This window comes from Brachyistius frenatus, unplaced genomic scaffold (assembly GCF_029030835.1).
Source record: "Brachyistius frenatus isolate BFR_SWC_R1_liver_20210118 unplaced genomic scaffold, ASM2903083v1 Contig_354, whole genome shotgun sequence".
Classification (NCBI taxonomy): domain Eukaryota; kingdom Metazoa; phylum Chordata; class Actinopteri; family Embiotocidae; genus Brachyistius; species Brachyistius frenatus.
In genome coordinates, this window is record NW_027210953.1 from 71,053 (window position 1) to 92,705 (window position 21,653).

Genomic DNA, 21,653 nt, shown 5'->3' on the forward strand with positions numbered 1-21,653 from the left:
GATAAAAAAAAAAAAAAAAAAAAATTCTCTCGGCGCCGCAATCAAAGAGGAGCAGAATTTCTGCACAGGCTGCTTCACTGATGAAAAATTCAACATCTTCTGGCTCTGACTGACTTCTGCAGCATTTAGGCCGAGGATCACCTGCACTTTCGTGATCCATCAATCGACTGGTCTGGTTCTGTAACGAGATGCCGAAGCGTCACCAATCGGTTTCAAAGCAGCGAGTTCAACATTATTATTTATTTTAGCGCCACACATAAGAGACCGTATTTGGACGAGACGGGGGGGTAGTGACGGGAGGATCTGACTTGAGTTGACTGGAGAACCCGAGGACACGACGCCGATCCACCTTTACAGGAAACCTGACTGCACCACAGGCCTGTCAATCAAACAGACACGCCCTCCAAACGTGCCGCTATTTGAGGACTAATTTCTAATTAATGACGGGATTATTTTCAAATGGACCACCAGAAAACGAATAAGAAGGAGTGACTTTAGTGAACGACACCATAATGACTAGTGGAATTTTTTTTATTGACTTTGTATTTCATGAGAGAAGTTGAATGGGAGCCTTGTTGGAGCCAACCCCTAGTGGCACTCGGTGGTATTACGCTTTAACACACTTCCACATTGGCCTCATTTTTTTTAGACCGGGAAGCTATGTCCACTTTTATATACAATGAGTTTATTAGAGGTTTTTTTTTTTTTGGAGCCAGCCCCTAGTGACCCTCGGTGGTATTACACTTTTAAGACACTTCCGCATTGGCTTCACTTTTCAGACGTCCATTTTCATATACAGTTGATAATAACAGTCTCACGAACCTTTTAGAAGCAGACGAGTCTAGTGAGAATACTGGATGAAATTCTTCACCTATTGTTAAGAGATGATGTGTAATTGCAGCCTCATGCTGCTTCAGACATCAAAGAATAATCCCATCAGTTCCACACGGGGAGGAATATTGATATTGAAATACAATACAGAGCCGATATAAACTCGTTACTTTCTGCGAGTAGCCTGACTTCAGGTCTCTGATACGAGAGTGATTTGCTGGATTTTGATCCTGTCTGCGTGAGAAAAAAACAAAAAAAAAAAAAGGTGAAAATTTAGATCAGTTTGGCGGCTAATCTCTAAAATGGGATTTTCTGAGGCAAGACAAAATAATATTTACAAATATGTTCCCCTGCAAATTTTGTTTTTATGCAAAATTGGCTCATTTACACTGTTTTATATTCAAAATAGATCATTAAGAGTCACCTTTGATAGAAAGAAATTAAAATTAGACCAAAGTGCATTACACGGCTGTAAAAGTATTTACACCACAGATTTGTCTGTTGACTCATTTTGAGTGTCTGAGAGCGCCGCTGTTTATTATGTGACTCGGCCACAACATTTAATAAGAGCCGCCTAATGTGCTAAAATAATTGACATGTTAAACACAACCATTTGCTCTGATGTTATGACATTTACAACAAAAAAAAAGTAAATGTCCCCGTGTCAAAATACTCGTCTTCACAGACTACATGGGTAGTTCTGAATGAATATGAACTCTATCTGAGGGCATTAAGATGTTTCATTATTTCCCAAAGTTTTATTTCTCATTAACATGCAAATGTGTGCAGTCATGAGCTCCAAAATCTAATCATTTCCCCCCGTAGGTGGAAGCCGCGGTGGCAGGTGGGCAACTTTCCCAACATGTTTCGGCACAAAAACTCCTGATGTCAAACACAGATTGCTTTGTTAAGTGTGCCGTTCAACACTTAGAAATCTTGTGTCAGCTCAGGTCACAATCCCCCATTTTTTCTTCCATTGGGCAAAACAAATTAGCCCGACAAATAACATCCTTTACAGAACTCTCCATCCCCTCCACACCCCCCTCCACTCTCCCCCACCAGAGTTTTGCCGTCTCACGAGAGGCTCATAATGAGATGCTGAAGTAAAGCATGCGATCTAATTGTTCATTCAAGCCCCCGCACAAGAAGACGAACTAACACGGTGGCAACTGGTCGATGGGACACTAATAATTTGACTTTATGAGTCTTGATTTGTAAAAAAAAAAAATGTTTTCCGACTTGCAATTTTTGCTAATACCTGCAATTTTATCGCAAAAAACAAACAAACACTTAAAACTCTGCAAATGACAAAACATTTTTTAGAAAAGCCGCTACAAAAATCATGCAATCGAGATCACAACGATTTATTAAAAAACCCTGAAGGCACTGCCAAATACAGTTTGCATGAAAATCCCGGCACTTTCTTTCAAAGCGGGAACATACTTGTTGAATTTCCTACTGTTTTTAAGGTTTTTCTTCTTCGGGGTAGAAAGTCAAAGGCGTCAAAGTCCTAAAAACTCCAATGAGAAACTTTTTAATCTGGTTAAGAGAAAAACATTTCAGACGCGAAATATTACTCAAAGCAGATAATTCGTGGATGTGTTGTGTCTGCAGGTGTAAATAAAAACAGAACTTAACGCAAGCAGTTGTACCTGGACTGTATGTTACCTGGACGGGAGTAAATTAGGTTTGTGTTTTGTCTTATCAGGCATGTGTCACTCACAGACTCAGTCAAATCCAATTTTCAGTTATCTCTTTCTCTTCCTTCCCAGAACATTGATGTGAGGAATTTACAAAGCGTTTGACCTAGTTTTTGCAAGATGCATTACTTTGCACTCAATTTATGCCACTCGACTTCTGAGTATGTTTTGTTTTTTTGTTTGTTTTTACTGCTAATGGCGCCCTAATTGCACCGTTATTCCACCCGAGCGAGCCCCAAAAAAAAAAAAAAGATGGCGGGGACGCTCACCGGGTGTGCTGATTATTCCTCGCATGTGTTTCAGCCCTGCGCTCTGTTTTCAGTCGCTGCCTGTTGATCAAAAGTCAATAAAAGATTTGCTCAGTTGCCATCGAACAAATTGCCACACAAACACTCGCTAAAAAGAGCTCGGCGTGTTTTCCGCGTCGAGACGTGCCCGGGGTTCGCAGAGCTTCGTGGACTTGGCTCTGAGCCGGGGAGGCGACTGCCCGGTCGGACTCCCTCGGTGGGAATTGCCTCTGCGCTCTTGCCTGAAGGCGAGTAATAGAGCTGCCGTGGTGCTCCTCTTGACCGAGCCTTTGCGGTGGCCACTTTGACAAGAGCCATCACTCAGAAATCCTCCTGCTCCCGCCGGCTGCGTTGTCCGTCATCGGCTCTATTAACACTCCCGTGGCTCGAGAGAGCTCGAGAGAGCGACCATCACTACGAGGGGCACTCTTGACACGTGCAACATGCAGCTCGGCTTTCCTTTTTCTTTTTCTGCCGTGTATGTCCTCTGGAGGCCAGAGGCTGTTCTCTCAGGTCTTCCACGGCTCTCTCAGCTCTCTTTTAAAATCAGATTCGCGAAAAACGTCACTCGATGCGCAAATCATGCGGAGCCATGTGTGACTCCCGACCGTCTGCCTTTTGTATCGTCTGCGTCGTGTTTTCGCTACGAGCCGACAGATTTCTCTTAAATGTGCTCAGGTTAATGTGCCTTGAGATTAACCCGCATGAGCACTTTGTGCATTGGAAGGTATTATTTACTGTGTGTTCAGAGGTTAATGGGTAGCGATGGAGGAAATGGAGCTTTCTCCATTTTACCAGGAGCTGCGCCGTTTATTACAGCGTTATAAACACTTGATGGCGAATCTTAAAGGATTCAAACTGAGCCCGTGTGAAAATGATGTTTTCTTACAATTGTTGTTTCGAAAACATTGATGCACACGCAAAGTGGATTCAACTTTCCCCGTTTGAAAGTTGTAGTACAACCCTGTTCCCCAAAAAGTTGGGACACTGTAAAATGTAAATGAATGCAATGACTTACAAATCACTTTAACGCATATTTTAATTGAAAATAGACCAAAGACAACATGTCAAAATTTGGAGAAATTTGTATTGTTTCCTAAAAAAAATATAGGCTCATTTTGAACACATTGAAAAAAAATGTAAACAGGGGCGTGTTGACGACTGCGTTTAAACAACACTCTGTAAACGTTTGGGAATGAGAAAGCTAGCTGCTGGAGTTTTGAAAGTGAAATGTAGTCCCGTTCTTGGATTTCAGCTGCTGAACAGTTCGGAGTGTCCTGGTCTTTTTCTTTTCATTTACATTTTACACAGCATCACAACGTTTTTGGAAAAAGGTTCGTAGAACAAACTGACGCCTGTGCAAGCTTGCCTGGTTTTTAAAAGAGTTCAACTCTGATATTATTTTACAGTCGACTTTATATCAATAGTCTGCCCGGCAAATGTCCCCTCTTTGGACGTCCACGTCACTCCAAGGTCTTAATTCATTCTTTAACAGAAGAAAACGATCGATGTGCCTGCTTCAAAGCAACGTCTCTGATAACGGGCAGTGTGTTCCCTCAGAAGATAAATCATTTTGCGCAGCGGGAACAACATATTTTGTCAAAAGAAAACGACAACGCCGTAAACATTTAACGGCCTTACAACACTCGTCATCCTTCACTTGCTGGGAAACAATCACATCACCTGATTTAGCTCCTGTTTATGACAGCCGACTCCTCCGTCGTACCTGATGTTTTTTCAATATTCAAAGATCTCATTATTCCAACAAAGTATTTCTCACCGCGCTCTGAATTATTCTGTTGATGTTCTCACTCAAATAAAATAAAATGAAAGGGAAAGAGATTTCAACTCAATGTGTTTCAGAGTAACTCGGCACTTTCTAATAAAAGACCTGCGAACAAATAAATCATTTATTCCTTTCTTTGCTAGCGATTATGTAATTAATGATTCTTTTCAGGAAAATTGGATAATTATTGCTTTCAATACTGCCAAGTAGCTACTTGAAATTTAATTAAACCTATCACCTTTCCCAGAGAGTCACAGAAATTAGGCTGCACAGCGAGACTGGAACAGGCCCCCGCTGTCGAAAAATAAATAAATAAAATGACTCCGCTGTATTATACTCCTTTAGAGTTCGCTGCACTGTTGCATCGTACTGTGCCGTATCCCACGGCGATCCAGATGGCTCATGCATCTGCAGTATTACAAGCAGCACCATCTCAAACTGCCTAATAGAGTCCCACTGTTAGCCTGAATACAGAGATAAACACAAGCAATGTCTCGGTCAATTAAACATTAATGTTGTTCATGGCCGGACAAACTAGTGTCCCTTCATCTCCGAGAAAAAAAAATATTCCTCCTAATAATACCTCTTTTTGTTCTCACTGATGTCACAGAAAAACTTCCTGGCTAATTAAATCTATTTATGAACCGTTGGCAGAGAAAAAGGAAGGCACAATTTCAAAGAAGAAACCGAACAGTGAAGCCAATTTAAAACACACAAAAGTATCAAGACTTTAAAGCATGAAACTTAACAACCTGCCTCAGTGTAACACGTCATCATACCAGCGCTGGAGTTTAAAGCAACTACATGAAGGCACTTTCACTGGTTCTGCTTTCTAGAATAAAGGTGCGAAGCCTTGTTAGAGGCTGTAGTCCTCGTAACACCACTGGACGCTGATGTTTGAGAAAGACCAATGAACATACTGGTAATTGTGCTCTCATCTGGTTCAGGACCCCGAAAAGCTGCTAAATCTCAGGGGGTTTTCAAACAGTCTGGCGTTTCGCTCGCCGACCGATGTTTTACCCGGCCGAGAGAACGGTTGACAAATCAGAGCTCGGCAGGTTGAGAATGGAGAAGTCATTGTCAGAATCAATTCAGAAAACATGGTGCATGAGATCAATGCAGATGGGTGGGATTTTGTGGTCGAGGCGCAAAAAGGGAGCACGTCCAATCTGTCAGAGATCCCTCGTTCGACTGACAAGTTGAGCACTGATTTGTTTTTTGATTTTTTTTTTTTTTGAACAACCCCTCGCCTCCTGCTCTCAAGGAGAAGGACAGAAAGCTGGTTAGCGGAGGCTAACGGAGGGCGCGGCACCGAGCTCAGGTTAAAGTTTGGAGAGGCAGCGACCTCTGCAAGCAAAGTGACGTCAAGTCCGCCGGCCTTCAGAGCGATGAGTGCCTCGCTGGTGGTAGAGGTGGTTGGGGACACGGGGTGTTTGGTCCAATGAGGAGCAAAACCAAAGACTGGGCGGTGGTTTTTTTTTTTTTTTTTTCCTCAACGCCAAGCTCGTAAGGGCAACTGCCAGTCTCCACCAGCAACGAGGGCGGTCGAGAGCGACGGAGGGTAAAAGGCTCAGTCCTTCCCGGAAGAAAGCCGATAACCGGCCGACACCTCGACATGTGGAGACGAGGCGAAGGACACTCGGCGAGCAAGTCTCGACAGATAAACAAAATAATCAGATCTGTATATTGGATTCTAGTGACAACGCGGCGAACATGAACTGCTTCCAAGACCACTACTCTACCGGGCCGACTGAAAGTGACAGTCTGCGTTTTCTGTTTATGGAGATTTTGACCTGTTAAAGGTTTAAGGTTAACAGGAAGGCGCAAATTGATGGGGCAACAAATATAAAAAGAAGTACAATGACACCAAACAAGATTTTAACTCGGTGAAACTTCCCATTTTCGCTCATTCAGACGATCTCGTTAAAACTCGTCGACGGTTTTGCACTTTGGCAGCACAGAGTGGCAACAAGCAGCGACTCGGTGAAACAATCCATATTAATCATGTCAACAAAACCAGAAAGCCAACTGAATGTGTTCATCTGTGTGTGTGTGTGTGTGTGTGTGTGTGTGTGTGTGTGTGTGTGTGTGTGTGTGTGTGTGTGTGTCGGGGGCGGAGGTGGTAAGCAGCTCCAGTCATTGTTGATGAGCTCAGCTTTCCCAAGAGCAGCATTGATTCACTGCTGTTCAGGAGACTCTGGACTACTCCAATCACAAACGGACTAAACTCCGAACTGGTGGAATTTATTTCTTTGGAAGCTCTCCAGCTATTGATATCTAATCTTTTCAACGGGTAATGTTAATGGAGATCCTACTTCCAGCATTGTGGCCCGATGGATTAAACACACCATCCTGCAACTTATTAGCTCAGTCGATGGAGGGGGAGGACGTTTAATTCATTAAGGGGCAATTTCATTTCTGTCCTCTCTTGTTTGCTTGTTACTTGTAAAAGGTAGAAAAAAAAAAAAACTCAACTATTTAAACATCACAAGAAACAGACAATTAAATGTTCATCTCTGGACTAGATTAAAAGAAATCTCGTCATATTTTGTCCAATTCCGTCCCGGCTGAAATACAGCATGTATATATTAAAGGGAAAGAGACCAGAAACTCTCCGCTTCAGTTAGGTCGAGAAGGATTTCTGTGACTGATAATCAAACCTTTGATTCTGCTCCTAAATCAATACATTCATCACAGCTCTCGTCTGTCTCCTCTTTAACCTTTTAGCGACTCTGTTTGTCACAGTTGTGCATCCGTCACTTCAAACAGCTGTTACAAACCTGGGCTTTCTTCGCTCCCAAAATTTGACCATTAACGCCATCTTAACATTATCTAACAGATTAAATATACTTAACCAGGTTTCAGGATTTGGGCATTACTTCCAGACCTCCTGGGTTAAGAATTCTCCTTTTTGTTTCGTGGATGGTTTAATCATCTGGGAACTATAAATATCTGTAAAAAAAATAAATTAAAAAAAGTCATATCAGTCCGTCCAATTGTTGTTGAGATATTGCAGTTCGACGTCGTACTAGAAAAGCCAACTACAGGTTCATCCCACACTACAAAGTGCACGTTTGTAAGAGGAGGTAGAGCATGGAGGAGGTGGGAATAGCTGAAAGTACAATTACAAATCCACAGGACTAATGTTGTTCACTGCTCATATAAATATCAAAGTGTGAGTGGAGCAGAAACTGGGTGTTATTTATTCGCGGCAACACGAGGCTTCAGAGCCTTTCCAAGCCCACACGTCTTTTCTTTTTTTTTATATTGTTGATGGTTGAAATGTTTTCATCCTGACAACATTTGATCAATCGAGGAAATGAGAGTCCCCTGCCACTTGGCATTTTGAAAGGACAAAGGATGAGATCATGCCATAAAAAAAAAAGTCCAGTTCACTACTCAGCGGCGTAGTGCTTCACGAATACGTAGTAGCTTCGGAGTTCAAAGAAAAAAAAAAAAAAAAAGCTGATGAACAACGAGCAGGCGCCGCCTCGATTAGGAAAGGGTCCCTAAGGAGGCAATTAAACCTCTAATTTGCAGGCACTCAAGACAAACAAAAACACGCAGCTCTCGATTGAAAAAAATAAATAAATGACCTGAAAGCGTTGTAGAAGATGACGAAGAAATACTTCAAATTCACCTCATTAATTTATTCATATGAAATGGACAGATAAGGATTAAATGAGAATCTCAGTGTGCTTGATATGCAATATGAATTGTGTTCATTTCAACTACTTAACATTTCTACTTCTGCTGCCCACCTGCGTGGAATAGATGCTTTATTTTTAGCACGCTTGGCATTAGTCTGCTCCATTATGCTTTTTTTTTAATTTTTTTTTTTAATTTTTTTTAACACATGGTTTTGTCTTCCCTTTGTGACGTTCATCCGTGTGGAAAATATGTCCACGACACCGTCTAAAAAATCTGCAGAATATGAGCAACAGGTCGGTGTCGGTGTACTTTTCTCCTCCTTCCTGCAAAGTAAAAAAAAAAAAGAAGAGTGTGTTTGAATGTTGATGTCGGCTCAGCCCAAAGCGAAGCTTCAGTACAATCAGGGCCACAAATAGGAGCCCCGAATTTTGACACAACTAACTGTGCTGCCGATGTTATAATAATCATTCAGAAGAATCAATTAGAAGCAGGATCTCAAATATCATCCAAGACCTTTTCTCCAGATTGTTGTTCGGCTCTCCCTGCATCCCACGCCCGTTTCTCGTGTATTTATTTCTGTGCTGATTCCTAATGGTTTGTATTACACCATTAGATTTCCCATTAGTGCTTTCCTTTCAAAATGATCAAATCAGGCGAGCAGAGTTGGATTTCTTCCCTCCCCAACGACCCTGTTTGTGCACCATGAAGACTATTTCCCAGCTACTAATATCCTTCTCTCTCTCTCTCACACACTCTCTTTTTCTTTTTGTTTCCTTTACAGCTACATTGGGAACCTTGGAATTCAGTTTGCAGTACGACCAGGAGAACAATGCACTGAACTGCACCATTAACAAAGCCAAGGTGAGTTCCCATGGCGATGATGATGATGACGATGATTTCACATCTTATTCTACACGATCGCGCTTGAATATCTCTGCTTTTACGTGTCAGCTTCAGGCCTTTGGTTCAACTGAATGTACCAAGCTAATGTGTGTTGATAGCTAAATTTAACTATTCATATCGCCCCCCCCCCCCTCATTACTCACTGTCCAGGCATCTGTCACTACCTCGTAACGACGCAATAAAGGGCAGATCCATATAGACCGAGTGACAGCTTTCCAATATTTTCTCAGATTTAATAAAATAACTGTTCCGGATGAATATTTTTGCAGGAGCCCACGCCTCCATCGACCTACACACACGGGCAAAAAGGCGACTTAATACATCCCACTGCTATTTGTGAAAGAGATGTTTGCATCTATTTTCATCCCAGAATTATTTGTAAAGCATATTGATAACAAACAAAACAAGAATATGCATCCATAAGTAATAGTTTTTTTTCTGAGGTGAATTAGTTTTATTCAGGAGATTTGAAAAATTCAGTTTGAGACAATTGCGACAGTTTTTCCAATATAAAGTTGAAATAGATGTGCGCCAGCTCGTTTTGCAGAAAAAACAATGGATTCAAAATGGCAAAAACACCTTTTTAAAAGTAAGCACAACTAGTATTAAGCCGTAAATCCCTCTGCATGGGAGCTTCGAGCGGTGCATCTAAATCAATATTCTCTAGTTTCTTCTATTCCCTCTGAAAAAACAAGAATTTTGTCTCGCGCCGGGAAAGTACTCGTGACAAAAGCAACAGTTTGTAAAACCTATATTGACGCGGAATAATCTCCCAAACACACCGAAGAGCCAGATATTCATCTCTGGAATTGGTGGAAACCAAAAACGGAGCTGAAAGGAAATCGGTAAAATATCAAAATGTGGTATTTGCATAATTAGAACAGACCTTTTACTTTTCATTTCCTCTGTTTGCTTGGTATATCTTATTGTACCTACTGCCATACTCATCTACCGGTTTCTTTTTTTTGAGCAGAAATATTGCTTTTATCACTTTTTATTAACTCCGATCGGATGTACATCGTCTATCGCTCACTTCGTCTGGAACTGCTGTCAGTAAAGCTCAGCTCTTCCTGCAGAGCTCAGTATTACTGGGAAATGCAAAGTGTGACCTTTAAAGGTTCTTTTTTTTTTTTTTATTAGTTTATTCATTATTTATTTTAGTTTAAAAAAAAGAAGCTTTTTTTAATTTCATGCGACGTTAGATGAGAGTTTATTAATGTTGAAACAAAACTGTTTAAAAGGCTTCCGATGGACCGCCCGAGTGGCAGTGATGAATTCTTCCAATAAATATGTAATTAATCAGACACTCAGCACATTGGAGGTGGACAGCAACGCCTAACCCATATCAGATTTTTAATAAAAAGCCCATTTTTATCTGGTATAATAAGTGCAGAGGTATCTTCCTCTCTCGTTCCCTTGTGTTTTTGCGGTGATGAAGCGGTGGCTTCGACAGCCATCGGCTGCCGTCAGCAGCTATAACTCTTCCTATCCGTCTGCCCGAGTATCTGCTATGGAAGAAACGTGGGCATCAAGAGTAGCCGGTTCTGGCAGGAGTGTTGGACAGCGGAGTGGGCACCAGGCCATCTTGATTTATGGTGGTTATTTTCTATACTGCTTCGGTCACGGACTTCAGCTGCTGCTCGGCCGAGCATGGAAAAAACGATTTCTCCCTCTCAAATACTGTATACAGCCATTTCCAGGATTTAATTTCTTTATTAAACCCCCTTTACTTGTCTTTCTAGCCATAGATTTATTTATTTATTTAAGCTGCATTTACTTGCCAAAGCTGCAGCTTCTCCCAACAGGTACCGTAACTCACCGAACCTCAATTAAGCATTTCTCTAATGAGACGTAATGGATCTTAAAAGAACGGGAGCTTCATACAATAACGTGAACAGTCAGTGGACTGATATCATTGGTTTTAGTGGCAGCGGGGCGCAGGGCTTTATATTCAAGCAACATCTGATTGCTCACATGTACAATGCCTATATTATCATATCTCTGTTGGCATTTTGTCCGAAAAAATAAATGTCACTCATTGCCAAAAGGTCACCAGACAACATAACTAAAAAAAAAAGAAAAAAAACCCAAAACAATAGGGGTTAAAGAGGGTGCAAAAGGCCACTGATCTGATGATTATTCCAACACAGAAAAAAAAAGAGCTGAATTAAATTTGCATTATAAACAAACAAACAAAAAAAAGGCTTTTATAAAGGAATATGTCAAACGTGGAAACAAAGGTTGGTCCGCTGAGATCCCGCTATGGTTCAAAATGCTGCATTTGATTTGGCTAAACTGTGATCAGAGGCAATTTAGTCTTCTCACACTGGGAGCTGGTGCATTGACGTTTTGCTCCAACGTAGGGCTCGTAGGCACGGCTTTGTTCAAGAGCTGCGTTATTGATATTTATTGGCTGAGACTTCTAATTCGACCGTGTGGCGATCGAGCAGAAAGAAACCTTCCCCACATCTTACATATGATAAGAGTGTCACCCACCCACCCCGCACACGACAAGAAGAAAGCTGCATTATTGCCCGCCAATCATCACCTCCACACCTTTTTCCTGTCCGCTCTACTGTTACATATCATTTTCAGACACTTTATGAGGGTTTTCTTTTCCTTTTTTTTGGTGCTAGTTGGAGGAATTTACTCCCTTATTCTCATTATTACACACAATAATAATAACAACAGCAACAGCATTATTCCTGTTGCTTCCTTATTTCCCTTCAGTGAAACACATTTTTGCACTCATTAAATCTGCCGTATTTTAACGATGTTTTTATGGACACTTAGAAACCCTGTAAATATATTTCCGAGAGTGGAATGGCGCTGACATATTTTGTACAAACATCAAGTGGGTTTCCTGCCAGCTGCACGTGGTTTTCTGCTTTTAAATTAGTGAGTGGAACTGAAGGGCTCTGAAGCATGCGGGACAAAAAGCCCTCCTTTTGTTAACATTTAATGAAATCCTTTGCCCTGACATGTCAACAAGATGAGAGCCAGAACTATTTGATAATATTGCCTTTAACTTTTTAATTAAAAGCTGCTTCTACAATGTAAAATGGCTGTGGGGTTAAAAAAAAGAAAAGACAAAAACACTTTTTTTTTCTTCTTTAACACCACAGGACAAATTCAAACACGGTTCCTCTGCCACTGATGTTCCCGCTTCTGTGAGAGTTTTTTTTTTCATGAGATAAAAAGCGGGTGTCATGTGTCATCTTTCGGGTATTAACCTTGTCAAAGTGAGCTTTATTTTATTTCCACGTGACATCTATCTCACCGTTGCTGGAGTGGAAGAACCGCAGCTCGTTTGAACCAAAGACAAGTTGACGTCAAATAGGGTTTCAATTAAAGCTCGTGCATGTGCACGCAAACATTATAGATACAAGTGATGATGACTATCTCAGGCCGTCTGTCAGTCAAATACAAAATCAGTTAACATCTGTTTATTCATGTTATGATGTGATGTGATTCCACTTAGGTAAGTATACTATAATGAAGCCTGTGTGCAGAGACCTGTAGCTCTTTTGATGCTAATCTAAAAAGGAGGAAAATTCTTCCCGAGCAGCGAATATCAAAGTAATTTGAGCTGCAATCAGCTTCAAGTAGAAATAAGACAGCTGACAGTCTGGAGATATTTACTGAGCTCTTTAGACACACTTTTCCTCTAATAGCCTCCAACCTAAAAAAAAACCACACAAAAAACCCACATGGCCCCTTGTTAAAAGTGCGCAAGGTGCAATGAATTAAATAAAATTAAATCTCTCCCAGAAGCCAGTCAAAACTGGAGCACAAAGCTGTAGCTGAGGCATAACGGCAAATTTAGCACATTTAAAAAAAAAAAATTATTATTACTTTAAAATATTTTCCTTATTTCTTCTGTTTTGGTATGTGCCAACGTTTGAAACGTACAAAGCTTGCTGCACCTTTCGTCCCATCCTCAAATTAAGGTGTTCAATTGTGTGAATTTTTTTTATTGTATTCTGTTATACATACAAATTTTTAGTTTAAAAAGCGATCATACCGAATCCCCGGCTACTCCCGGTTCAAACAGAACCTGATACCATCATCAATACGTCTGAATTTGATAAGGGGACCTTTAACCTCCTGACCGGAAGTTGGACTTCGTATGCAGGTGGAAAGGTAGACACACCACATGCTAACAATCCTGCTTTCCTCACGGTATTTCTTTCCCCACTAAAAGGGCATCTTTCTCTCTTCTCTTATTATATTTTGGCAAGAATTCCAGCTGACATACAGCGGACCAATCTTTCCACTGATTGATACGAACCTTCTATCCAACTCTTAATACGACGGCTGAGAAGCTGTGAAAGAAATGGCGCGCTGCTGGCGCCACTGTCCACCGCTGACTGCGAGGTGATGAAAGCAAGTAAGAAAAAGTACTTATCTATAAAGCACTCAAATGCAGCACAAAGATAATGATGTGGAATCGATTGAGGGCTACAACATCTCGGGGTGAGACAATAACTTTTACACCCGATAAGTCCCTCGCAGTCAGTCTTCCTTCTCAGTTCTTCTGTAGCGTCAGCATCCTCGACAGGCTGCCTACAGCGCTAAGTGGATCCGACCACATCCACTGTAATGGCTCACATGACAGAAATAAGTCAATTCAGCCCCTGAAAACAGGCTTTGAACGATTTAAAAAAATAAAGGGGGGGGGGGGGGGGGGGGGGGGCGCCCCCGGTGAGATTTTAGTAAATGGTACAGAATGACTCCCGGCCTCGTCCCCGAGACCTCACGCGTCGGTGCCGATATGATAAACCTCAATAAGGGCACTACCTTTAAAGCTACAAGGCAAATGACATTTTCTCTCTTCTGTCCCTCTTCTGTATTTGACATATTGAACTTCCAGTTGGATCTTTCTTTCTTTTTTCTTTTTTTTTTCAGAAGACAGCTGCTACCAGAGTGAAGCACGTTTTTTCTGTAAAAGCCAGAATGGCGGAGGGCAGTGACGGCTGCTCCTAAAAATCTGCTTCTCCAGCTCATTCATCCAGCAAAAAAAAAAAAAAAAAAAAAATGGGGAAAAAGGAGGGAGGGAGCGCTTAATAACCATAAAGTCAATCATTCATTGGAGATATCCAATTTCTGTGTCAATGGTGCCTCATTATCCCGAACATGCAAATAGAAATCAAGGCGAAGATCATCTCCAGGCTCGTTGTCACCGCGTCGTACATTTTATAAGAATAAGAATAATATGAGCAGAGCGACGAGTCGTCCAACCAAAGCGACCCGTTGGTTCCTGAAACTGAAACACGACCCACGGGAGCGTTTTCTTAAATGAACATTAACACCACTTTGTTTGAAAGGGTTCGGGGGAAGACGACGGTTCGAAGACCTACTACTGCTGCTTCCTGTGCCGCCATGGCGACGGCAAACACAGTTTTAAACAACCATCCTGACCTGCGAAAAGCATGACATCAGGTAGACGTCTTTTAAACTGCGAATTCGAGGAAAGCCGCCGCAAAATCAAGTATTTTGACTGCACGGTATGTTTTGTCCGTATATTAAAGTTACATCCTAAAACATGTTGCTAACATTTAAGAAAACAGTAACAGACTTTTCGTAAAGTGACACTGAATAAAATCTTTTTTCTATATGATGAAGATTATTATTATACGTCCAAAACAACCTGCTGAAGTCCTACGACGGTGAAACTTTTAAACATCTCCCATCGGCTTCCCCTGTAAAATAACAATAAACGGTCTTTCATGGTATTTGGGCCACATTTTTTTTTTTTTTTTTTTATTATCTTTGAAAGTCCTTTATCACCATCCCCAGACTTACTGCGACTATATGCTTCATTACCCGACACAGCGAGTCTGCGAGAACTTGTCACTCACTGTGATTCTCCACGGAAAGATAAGCTCGTATTTCATGTGCACACTTACTTTTATTATAGGCTTAATTTATTCATTACTGCTTCCTGGTATATAGATTCTGTGTAGCACTTTACAAGAATTAAGTACTTAAAAAAATTAAATAAAAAACTTGAGTAACTGATTGGATTGATTGATTATTGTTATTTTATATACTGGAAAAACACAAACACGAGTGAAAGTGTGTCAGAAAGGTTTAATTTGCAGACGTTGTGTGTGCGAATGCACATTATAGAAGATTAATAAACCACCGCAAGTTATTTTAATTCAACTGCAAGATGTAAAACACACTTTAAATGCACAAAAATGCCATTTTGAAAATACTTTAAATATCTTAAATGTCGTGTTATGAAGCTATTAGCCCGTAAATTGCTACGGTAAATAAACATTAGCTGCTCGTCTCTTTAGCGTCACCGGTCCAAACAGAAAATAACCCTGCATTCCTATTGTCTACCATTTCTAATCTCGCTGAGCAACACGCAGCCACTTCCTTTAAATTCCTCTTCCCCCGCAGCGGAATAAAAGATTCTCCGCTCCCTCGTGTGATAACATTACAATGCGCCACCAAAAAAAAAAAAAAAAAAAAAACAGGCCAAACAAGATGCAGCCATCCTCATGTCGTTTTATGCCTCAACACATCACCACACAGCCATAAAATTGTCCAGAGAAACGGCTCCCAGCAGGAGGCCCGTCTGTACGGATGACAACTGTTCCGCTTCATCGGCTTCACAACAGCTGAAAAGAATTACAGGCCAATTAACAATCTTACACCCGTCTCAAAAACAAACACAGAATGTGTTCGGCTTCACTGAAAATAAGAAGCGACCTATCGGCGCTCGGCCTCGAATCTCCGAGACCTCGTTGTTGCTGCTCCGAAGAGATTTCAACCACTCCTGACTTTTCCAATTTTATTATCAGTTAACAGTCACATCTGATCTGACATCGTTAGCCGACCGACTGTTAAGAGTTACACCGCTGGTCGGCCAAATGCTGCAACTTCCTGTCATCTTGTTTCCATCTCTCTGTGCTCAGATCCGTTAGTTTCTCACCTTCCTCACTGCCTGCTGCTTGTTTAATAGCTAGAATGACCTGTTTTGATTCTGAAGACCATGATCCCGAACGCACAAAGCAAAAACGCGAAGTAATGGCTCAAAAATGAAAAAAATAGGGGTTTTTGGACCGGCCGGGTCGAAGCCAATGTATAAAAAAGTGGACCTAATGTACGGAAGTGGCTCAAACTGCAACACCACTGATGGCCACTAGGGGTCGGCTCCAAAAAGCCTCCCGCTCCATAGACTCCCATTCAACTTCTCTCATCAAATACAAAGTCTATAACATTTTTTACACTAGTCATTATGGTCTCATTCAGCTAAGTTCCTCTTTCTTGTTAGTTTTCTGGTGGTCCGTCGGAAAGTAATTCCATCTTTAATTAAGATATCAGGCCTAAAAAAGGCAGTGCGTTTAGGGGCGTGTCTGTTTGATTGACAGGCCTGTGGTGCAATCAGGTTTCCACTCAAGGTGGGCGGGTGCAAAGTGTCCTCCAGTTCCCAATCAGATGGCGTCAGATCCTCCCCCAGCTCGTCCATATATGGTCACTTCTGGCTTCAAAGTGGCAAAACGGCAACGGCCAAAAATCCCATTGAAATGTTGTGGAGGGCTTCGAGACAAAACTACCTGCGAACATCTTGAAACTTTTCCACGAAAAAAGGGGGTCAAAAATTTGAGCAAGACTGGTGACAATTATCCAAAACGCCTACGGGAAGTTATCTCTATTAAAAGTGGGTTAAACTAGCAATTAGCGCCAACGGGTGCACTTACTTTTTCCACAGAAGACGAGTACATCTATTGATATTCTTGTTGAAGAAATGGCTGAAAAAGCTCATTTTCCTCACGTTGGGGTTCAAATATATACCACCTCTGTCTCAAATGTTTACTCGTCTAAATAAACAACAATATCTATGTATTTCTTCACACGGCTGGACCGCAGCTTTACGAGGCTTTTGTCGGCCTGTTGCCTCGATATATTCTACCTCCTCTCTCGTCGTACCGCGGTGTAGTGACACCTTGTCGAATCCTCCCGTCATCCACACGTATTAAATTAAATAGCTGTGCAAGAGACTCCTTCTTCTTCTTCTTTTTTTTTTCCTCAAGCAGCACCTCCCTCTCCACAGAAAAACAAGTTTCCTGCCCTTCATCAGTGGATCACACGTTGTCTTACAAATCAATTGCAAAGCCGGAGACCTGTTTATTCATCACCACCTACACTACAAACTACATTAACACTCCACTCTTTCATTCCCTTCCTTCTCCTGCAGACTGCCCTTTCATTGCCTGGTACGCCCACACTAGTGTGGGAGCACGCACACACACACACACACACACACACACACACACACACACACACACACACACACACACACACACACACAATCACACACACACACACTTCATGAAACAACGTGTCTTGGTTTTCCATCCTCTATATAATCTGAGAAAGGTTTATTTTCTGCTTTTCAACTCGTCATATTTCAAGCTCTAAATATTGATGCGGCGTCCTGCAGACATTTTTCCAAAAGGTTATTCAGAAAGGACGAAGGCAGTCGCAGCTACGTCGCAAAATCAATTGCGATTCATATCTGACCGGTTAATGTCGGTGCTGTCGAGCCGCAGGCAGCAAAAGAGTCCGGTGGATAAACCATAAATTACAAGTGCGATCTGTCCAATAAAGCATTTTTTTTTAATTTGGTTTGCCTTTGGACTGTTGTTGAGTTCGTGCGTCGTTGGCTTGACAAATGCGAGAAGTGTTAGCTTTTTTTTTTGAGGCAACAAGACGGTACAAGATGGAGTCTGGAGGCAACAAGCTTAGCTTAGCATAATGTCTGAAAGGAAGGCGTCACAGCATCCCTTTGCTTTGGTTCAAAATATATCTTATTTATCATTTCAAATCTGGTTATTTTTTCATTCTCGTTGAGCGTGTTCATCTCGCCATATGGACGTATTTGCATAATTATTCTGTCTCGGTCCAAAAATGATGTGGATTGTTTTTGGTGGGTGTGAAGAGAAAACTGTCGCCGTGATCGTCGTGCAGCGGCTGCAGCTTAACAGTTCTGTTTCTGTAACTCAATATTTACAACTGAAGCCAACTGTTGTTTCGAATCCAATTAATTTAAAGCCAAATGTAAACAAATGAAATAACAAGTCTGTCGTGAAGTTTACCGTCTCAGCGGAGCATTCAAATGTACGGCTTTAATCAATTTATCCGCACGGAAAACATTTCAGCGGCACGCAACCAAAAAAAACACACACACAAAAAAATCACTGCTTCTACTTGTTTTCACTTCTACGACTGTTTATTTTGTTTGTCTTGTTTTTTTATCTGCATGTTGATTTAACTGCTTCAGCTTTAATTTCACATGATCAATGCTCTTTTTGTTTGTCTTTCTTTTTTCCTCCTCCACCTTACTCTTTTGCATGCGCTCGCCGCCTCTGTGTTGCCGCTTTGTGTTTGCTGGGGGGAAAAAACAACAACAAAAAAACCCAACAGCTTCCTATCCCCACATACAAGAAGGTAAGCCGCTGAGATAAGCTCAAATCCCGACCAGTCCCCACCAATCAATGCCTATAGTTTTATCTAACCGGACCCAGTGAGCCCTGATTGAGCCCCCCTCCCCCTCCACCACCACCTCCTCCACCCCAGCTCACCTCCTCTCAGCTCCCTCTCGTTATCATTGTTAAAGTTCATTGTTTCCTGTGAATGAATGTTTACTGCCTTTGTCTTGTTATTCTGCAGCGGCTGTATTAGTAGTGAATATCGTCAATAATTACTCACCAACGCAAGTCAGGGAATTACAAGTGAAGACTTTGTTAATAAATGGTGACAGGATCATGGAAAATAATGTACAGTAATTATTGACCACATGAGACTCGAATGTAAATCACTTTACTGATTAATTAAAGGTTAAAAGATTGTTACACATCATGAATCAGCGTTACCAGACCCAAAGACCCATATATACAGTATGTTGTGTGCCGAAACTCGACCGTCGGGCCGCCATTATCGGAAGTACTTCAATGTCATTGCACTTAGCCACGCCCACCGGTCGCTGATTGGTCCCTTCAGAGTGGCTGAGCGAACCTTAATGTGAAAAGCTAAAAGGCACTACGGCAAACAACGATTAGCAACTGCAGCTAACGGGTTATCTTCCAACTCAGTAAGCCCCGCCTCCAACGCTCCAGAGAGGGAGAAAGGAAAGCCATCGCTAACTGCTAAACTAGAGAAATATGAAAGAACACCTTAAGAGTAAAATTAATAAATAAGTAGAGTAAGCGTGCGTTACGATTCGAAATTAGCAAAAACAAATCGGTAATTAAAACATAATTAAAATCTACTAGGTTGAATTAATTCTGACTACAACCTTTAAAATCAGGATGCACATTTTAGCGTCTTCAAAAATTGCAGCTCTAAAAAAAAATTGTTAAAAAATTTTGCTGTATGTTTCGGACAGACCGACACCAAAACACAAAACCGCCGGCGTTTCAGATCGTTGGAAATGTGTCTTCCTTTGCCCTGGGACTTCATGTATTCTGGGTTTGTCCATCTAGAAACAAACCGGCATGTTAACATCCTTTTAAATGCTCGTTTACTTTTTCTCCTTTGTGAAAAAAAAAAGAAGAAGAAGAAAAAAAAATCACAAATCAGCCTCTGCTGAGTTTTTCCACAGTGACATGACTGAACAATGACATGACTGGCAGTGAAACTAACGTGTCTCAGCGTGACCCTGCGACACCCCCCTCCCTCCTCCCCTCCCTCCTCCTCCCTCCTCCTCCACCCCCCTCGCCTCAGCATCCTCTGGATCGTCTGCATTGACTTTCATCGGTGATGAATAGGACCCATCTGCCAGCTCTCCATATTGCCTACTTCCATCAATCCCAGATCACCTCGACTAGCCGTGACTGACCCCCCCCCCCCCCCGAGCTCCTCCGCTGACCCCAGGTGGTCCCTGAGGCATTTAACCCCTTCCTGAAAACGACTGCGGGTTAGATCCCTCTGGATTAGATCAATGCACCCCCCCCCCCCCCCGCCGCCCTCCTCTCACTCCCCTCCCTCCCCTCTCTCATCCATCCTGTTATCTGCTGCTCCCGGTGATTGATGCTTCCTCCACCTGCGTGTTAGCGGGCCAGTCAGATATGGTAATGAAGACGTATGCCCCGGCGACCAAGAGCCAGAGGAGCGCCGAGGAAAACGAGCACCCCGTGTGGGCTTGGAAAAAAATACACGTGAAATGTTTTGCGTGCTCTAACGCTTCATACATGAGATGAAACTTAATTGCTCCACGAGAAGACCCAAGGTGACATTGCCGTCACTACTAATAACGGATGACTTATTTTTATGTTCCCAGACATCAGCAATAACTTTTTAAAACCATAAAGACCAGTTCACACCAAAGCAACCAGACGAGACGGTAAAAACATCCCGACAGCAACAACTGCGTACTTCCGCTTTAACCGTCCGCTTTTCAGGCTTGTTTGTAACCACGTTATAATTTCTAGCGTCTAAAAACATGAAGTAGTGAGTTACTTGCAACTGTTGCATTTGAAATGGCAGAAAAAAAAAATCTAATTTATTTTTTAAACGAGAAACTTGTTTTATACAAACATATCTGTTCCCCAAATAAAACTGATGAGTTAATCCTTTCTCTTCTGTCATGTGACCAGCTGACTTTGCTGAATTTCACATCATTTAAAGTCTGTTATTGGAGAGAGCCGTTATGAATGAGTACATGCGAGACGGGAGGTGTGCGGATACGCTCTCCCAATCTGCCTTTTTTTTTGTTTTGTTTTTTGCACTGGTCATTTTTCCTCCAAACCGCCGTAATTATGATCAACAGAGTATTCACAGTGTGCTCGCGCAATCAACGGGATGATGCAGCTGTCTTTTCATCCAAGGCCAACTCCACATAATGCGTCTCAGCTCAGTGACAGCTCAGGTGTTTGCTGAAGGCAACAATGGAGGCGGATGAAAACAGCACTTTAACCCGTCTCAGTAACTTCTTTGTGTTGGACAACACGGTCAAAAACTACAGCTAAATGTCAGCGAGGAACCGTTTCCACCCCCGGAGGTGCGTTTAATAGGAGAAAATGAAAATCAATGAAAGAGGAGTTGCAGGCGAAGTAAACATTTTTAGAAGCACGCTCGGCTTAAAGCTGGTTTAAAGCTTCTGTTTTTTGCCCAAATGAAATAAAAGTAAAAAAAAAAAAAAAAAACAAGCTGAGAGTGTTTTGTATTTCAGATCAAGCATGTTCAATATATTTTACATGTTTAGTTCACCCGGGCTGCACCGGGGACGAGGGAGGAGAAAATTAGATTTTCTTACGGCACCGGAGGAAGCAGAATCCCCGAGTCTCGCGGCTTCACCTTGCTTTTGCCGTCGAGGCGTCCCAGGACACGTATTTTTGATACTAATTAGAGTAATTCACATTGACGATATACAGTGTTAATTTGCTTCACAGTGTATTTAAAAAAAAAAAAATTGGCATCCAATTTCCCTTGCTGCTCTGATTCGTATCTGCACTGTGGTACAAAACAAAATGTTTAATC

The 21,653-nt window shown here is 41.8% G+C and overlaps 1 protein-coding gene across 1 annotated transcript in view; it reads left to right on the forward strand.

Moving 5' to 3' along the window:
• Positions 1-21,653, forward strand: part of doc2b (double C2-like domains, beta) — a 92,900-nt gene that overhangs the window by 35,519 nt on the left and 35,728 nt on the right. The window contains exon 2 of the mRNA XM_069723967.1: positions 9,037-9,116. Within this exon, the coding sequence (XP_069580068.1) occupies positions 9,037-9,116 (80 nt within the window). The remainder of the gene's footprint in view (positions 1-9,036; positions 9,117-21,653) is intronic.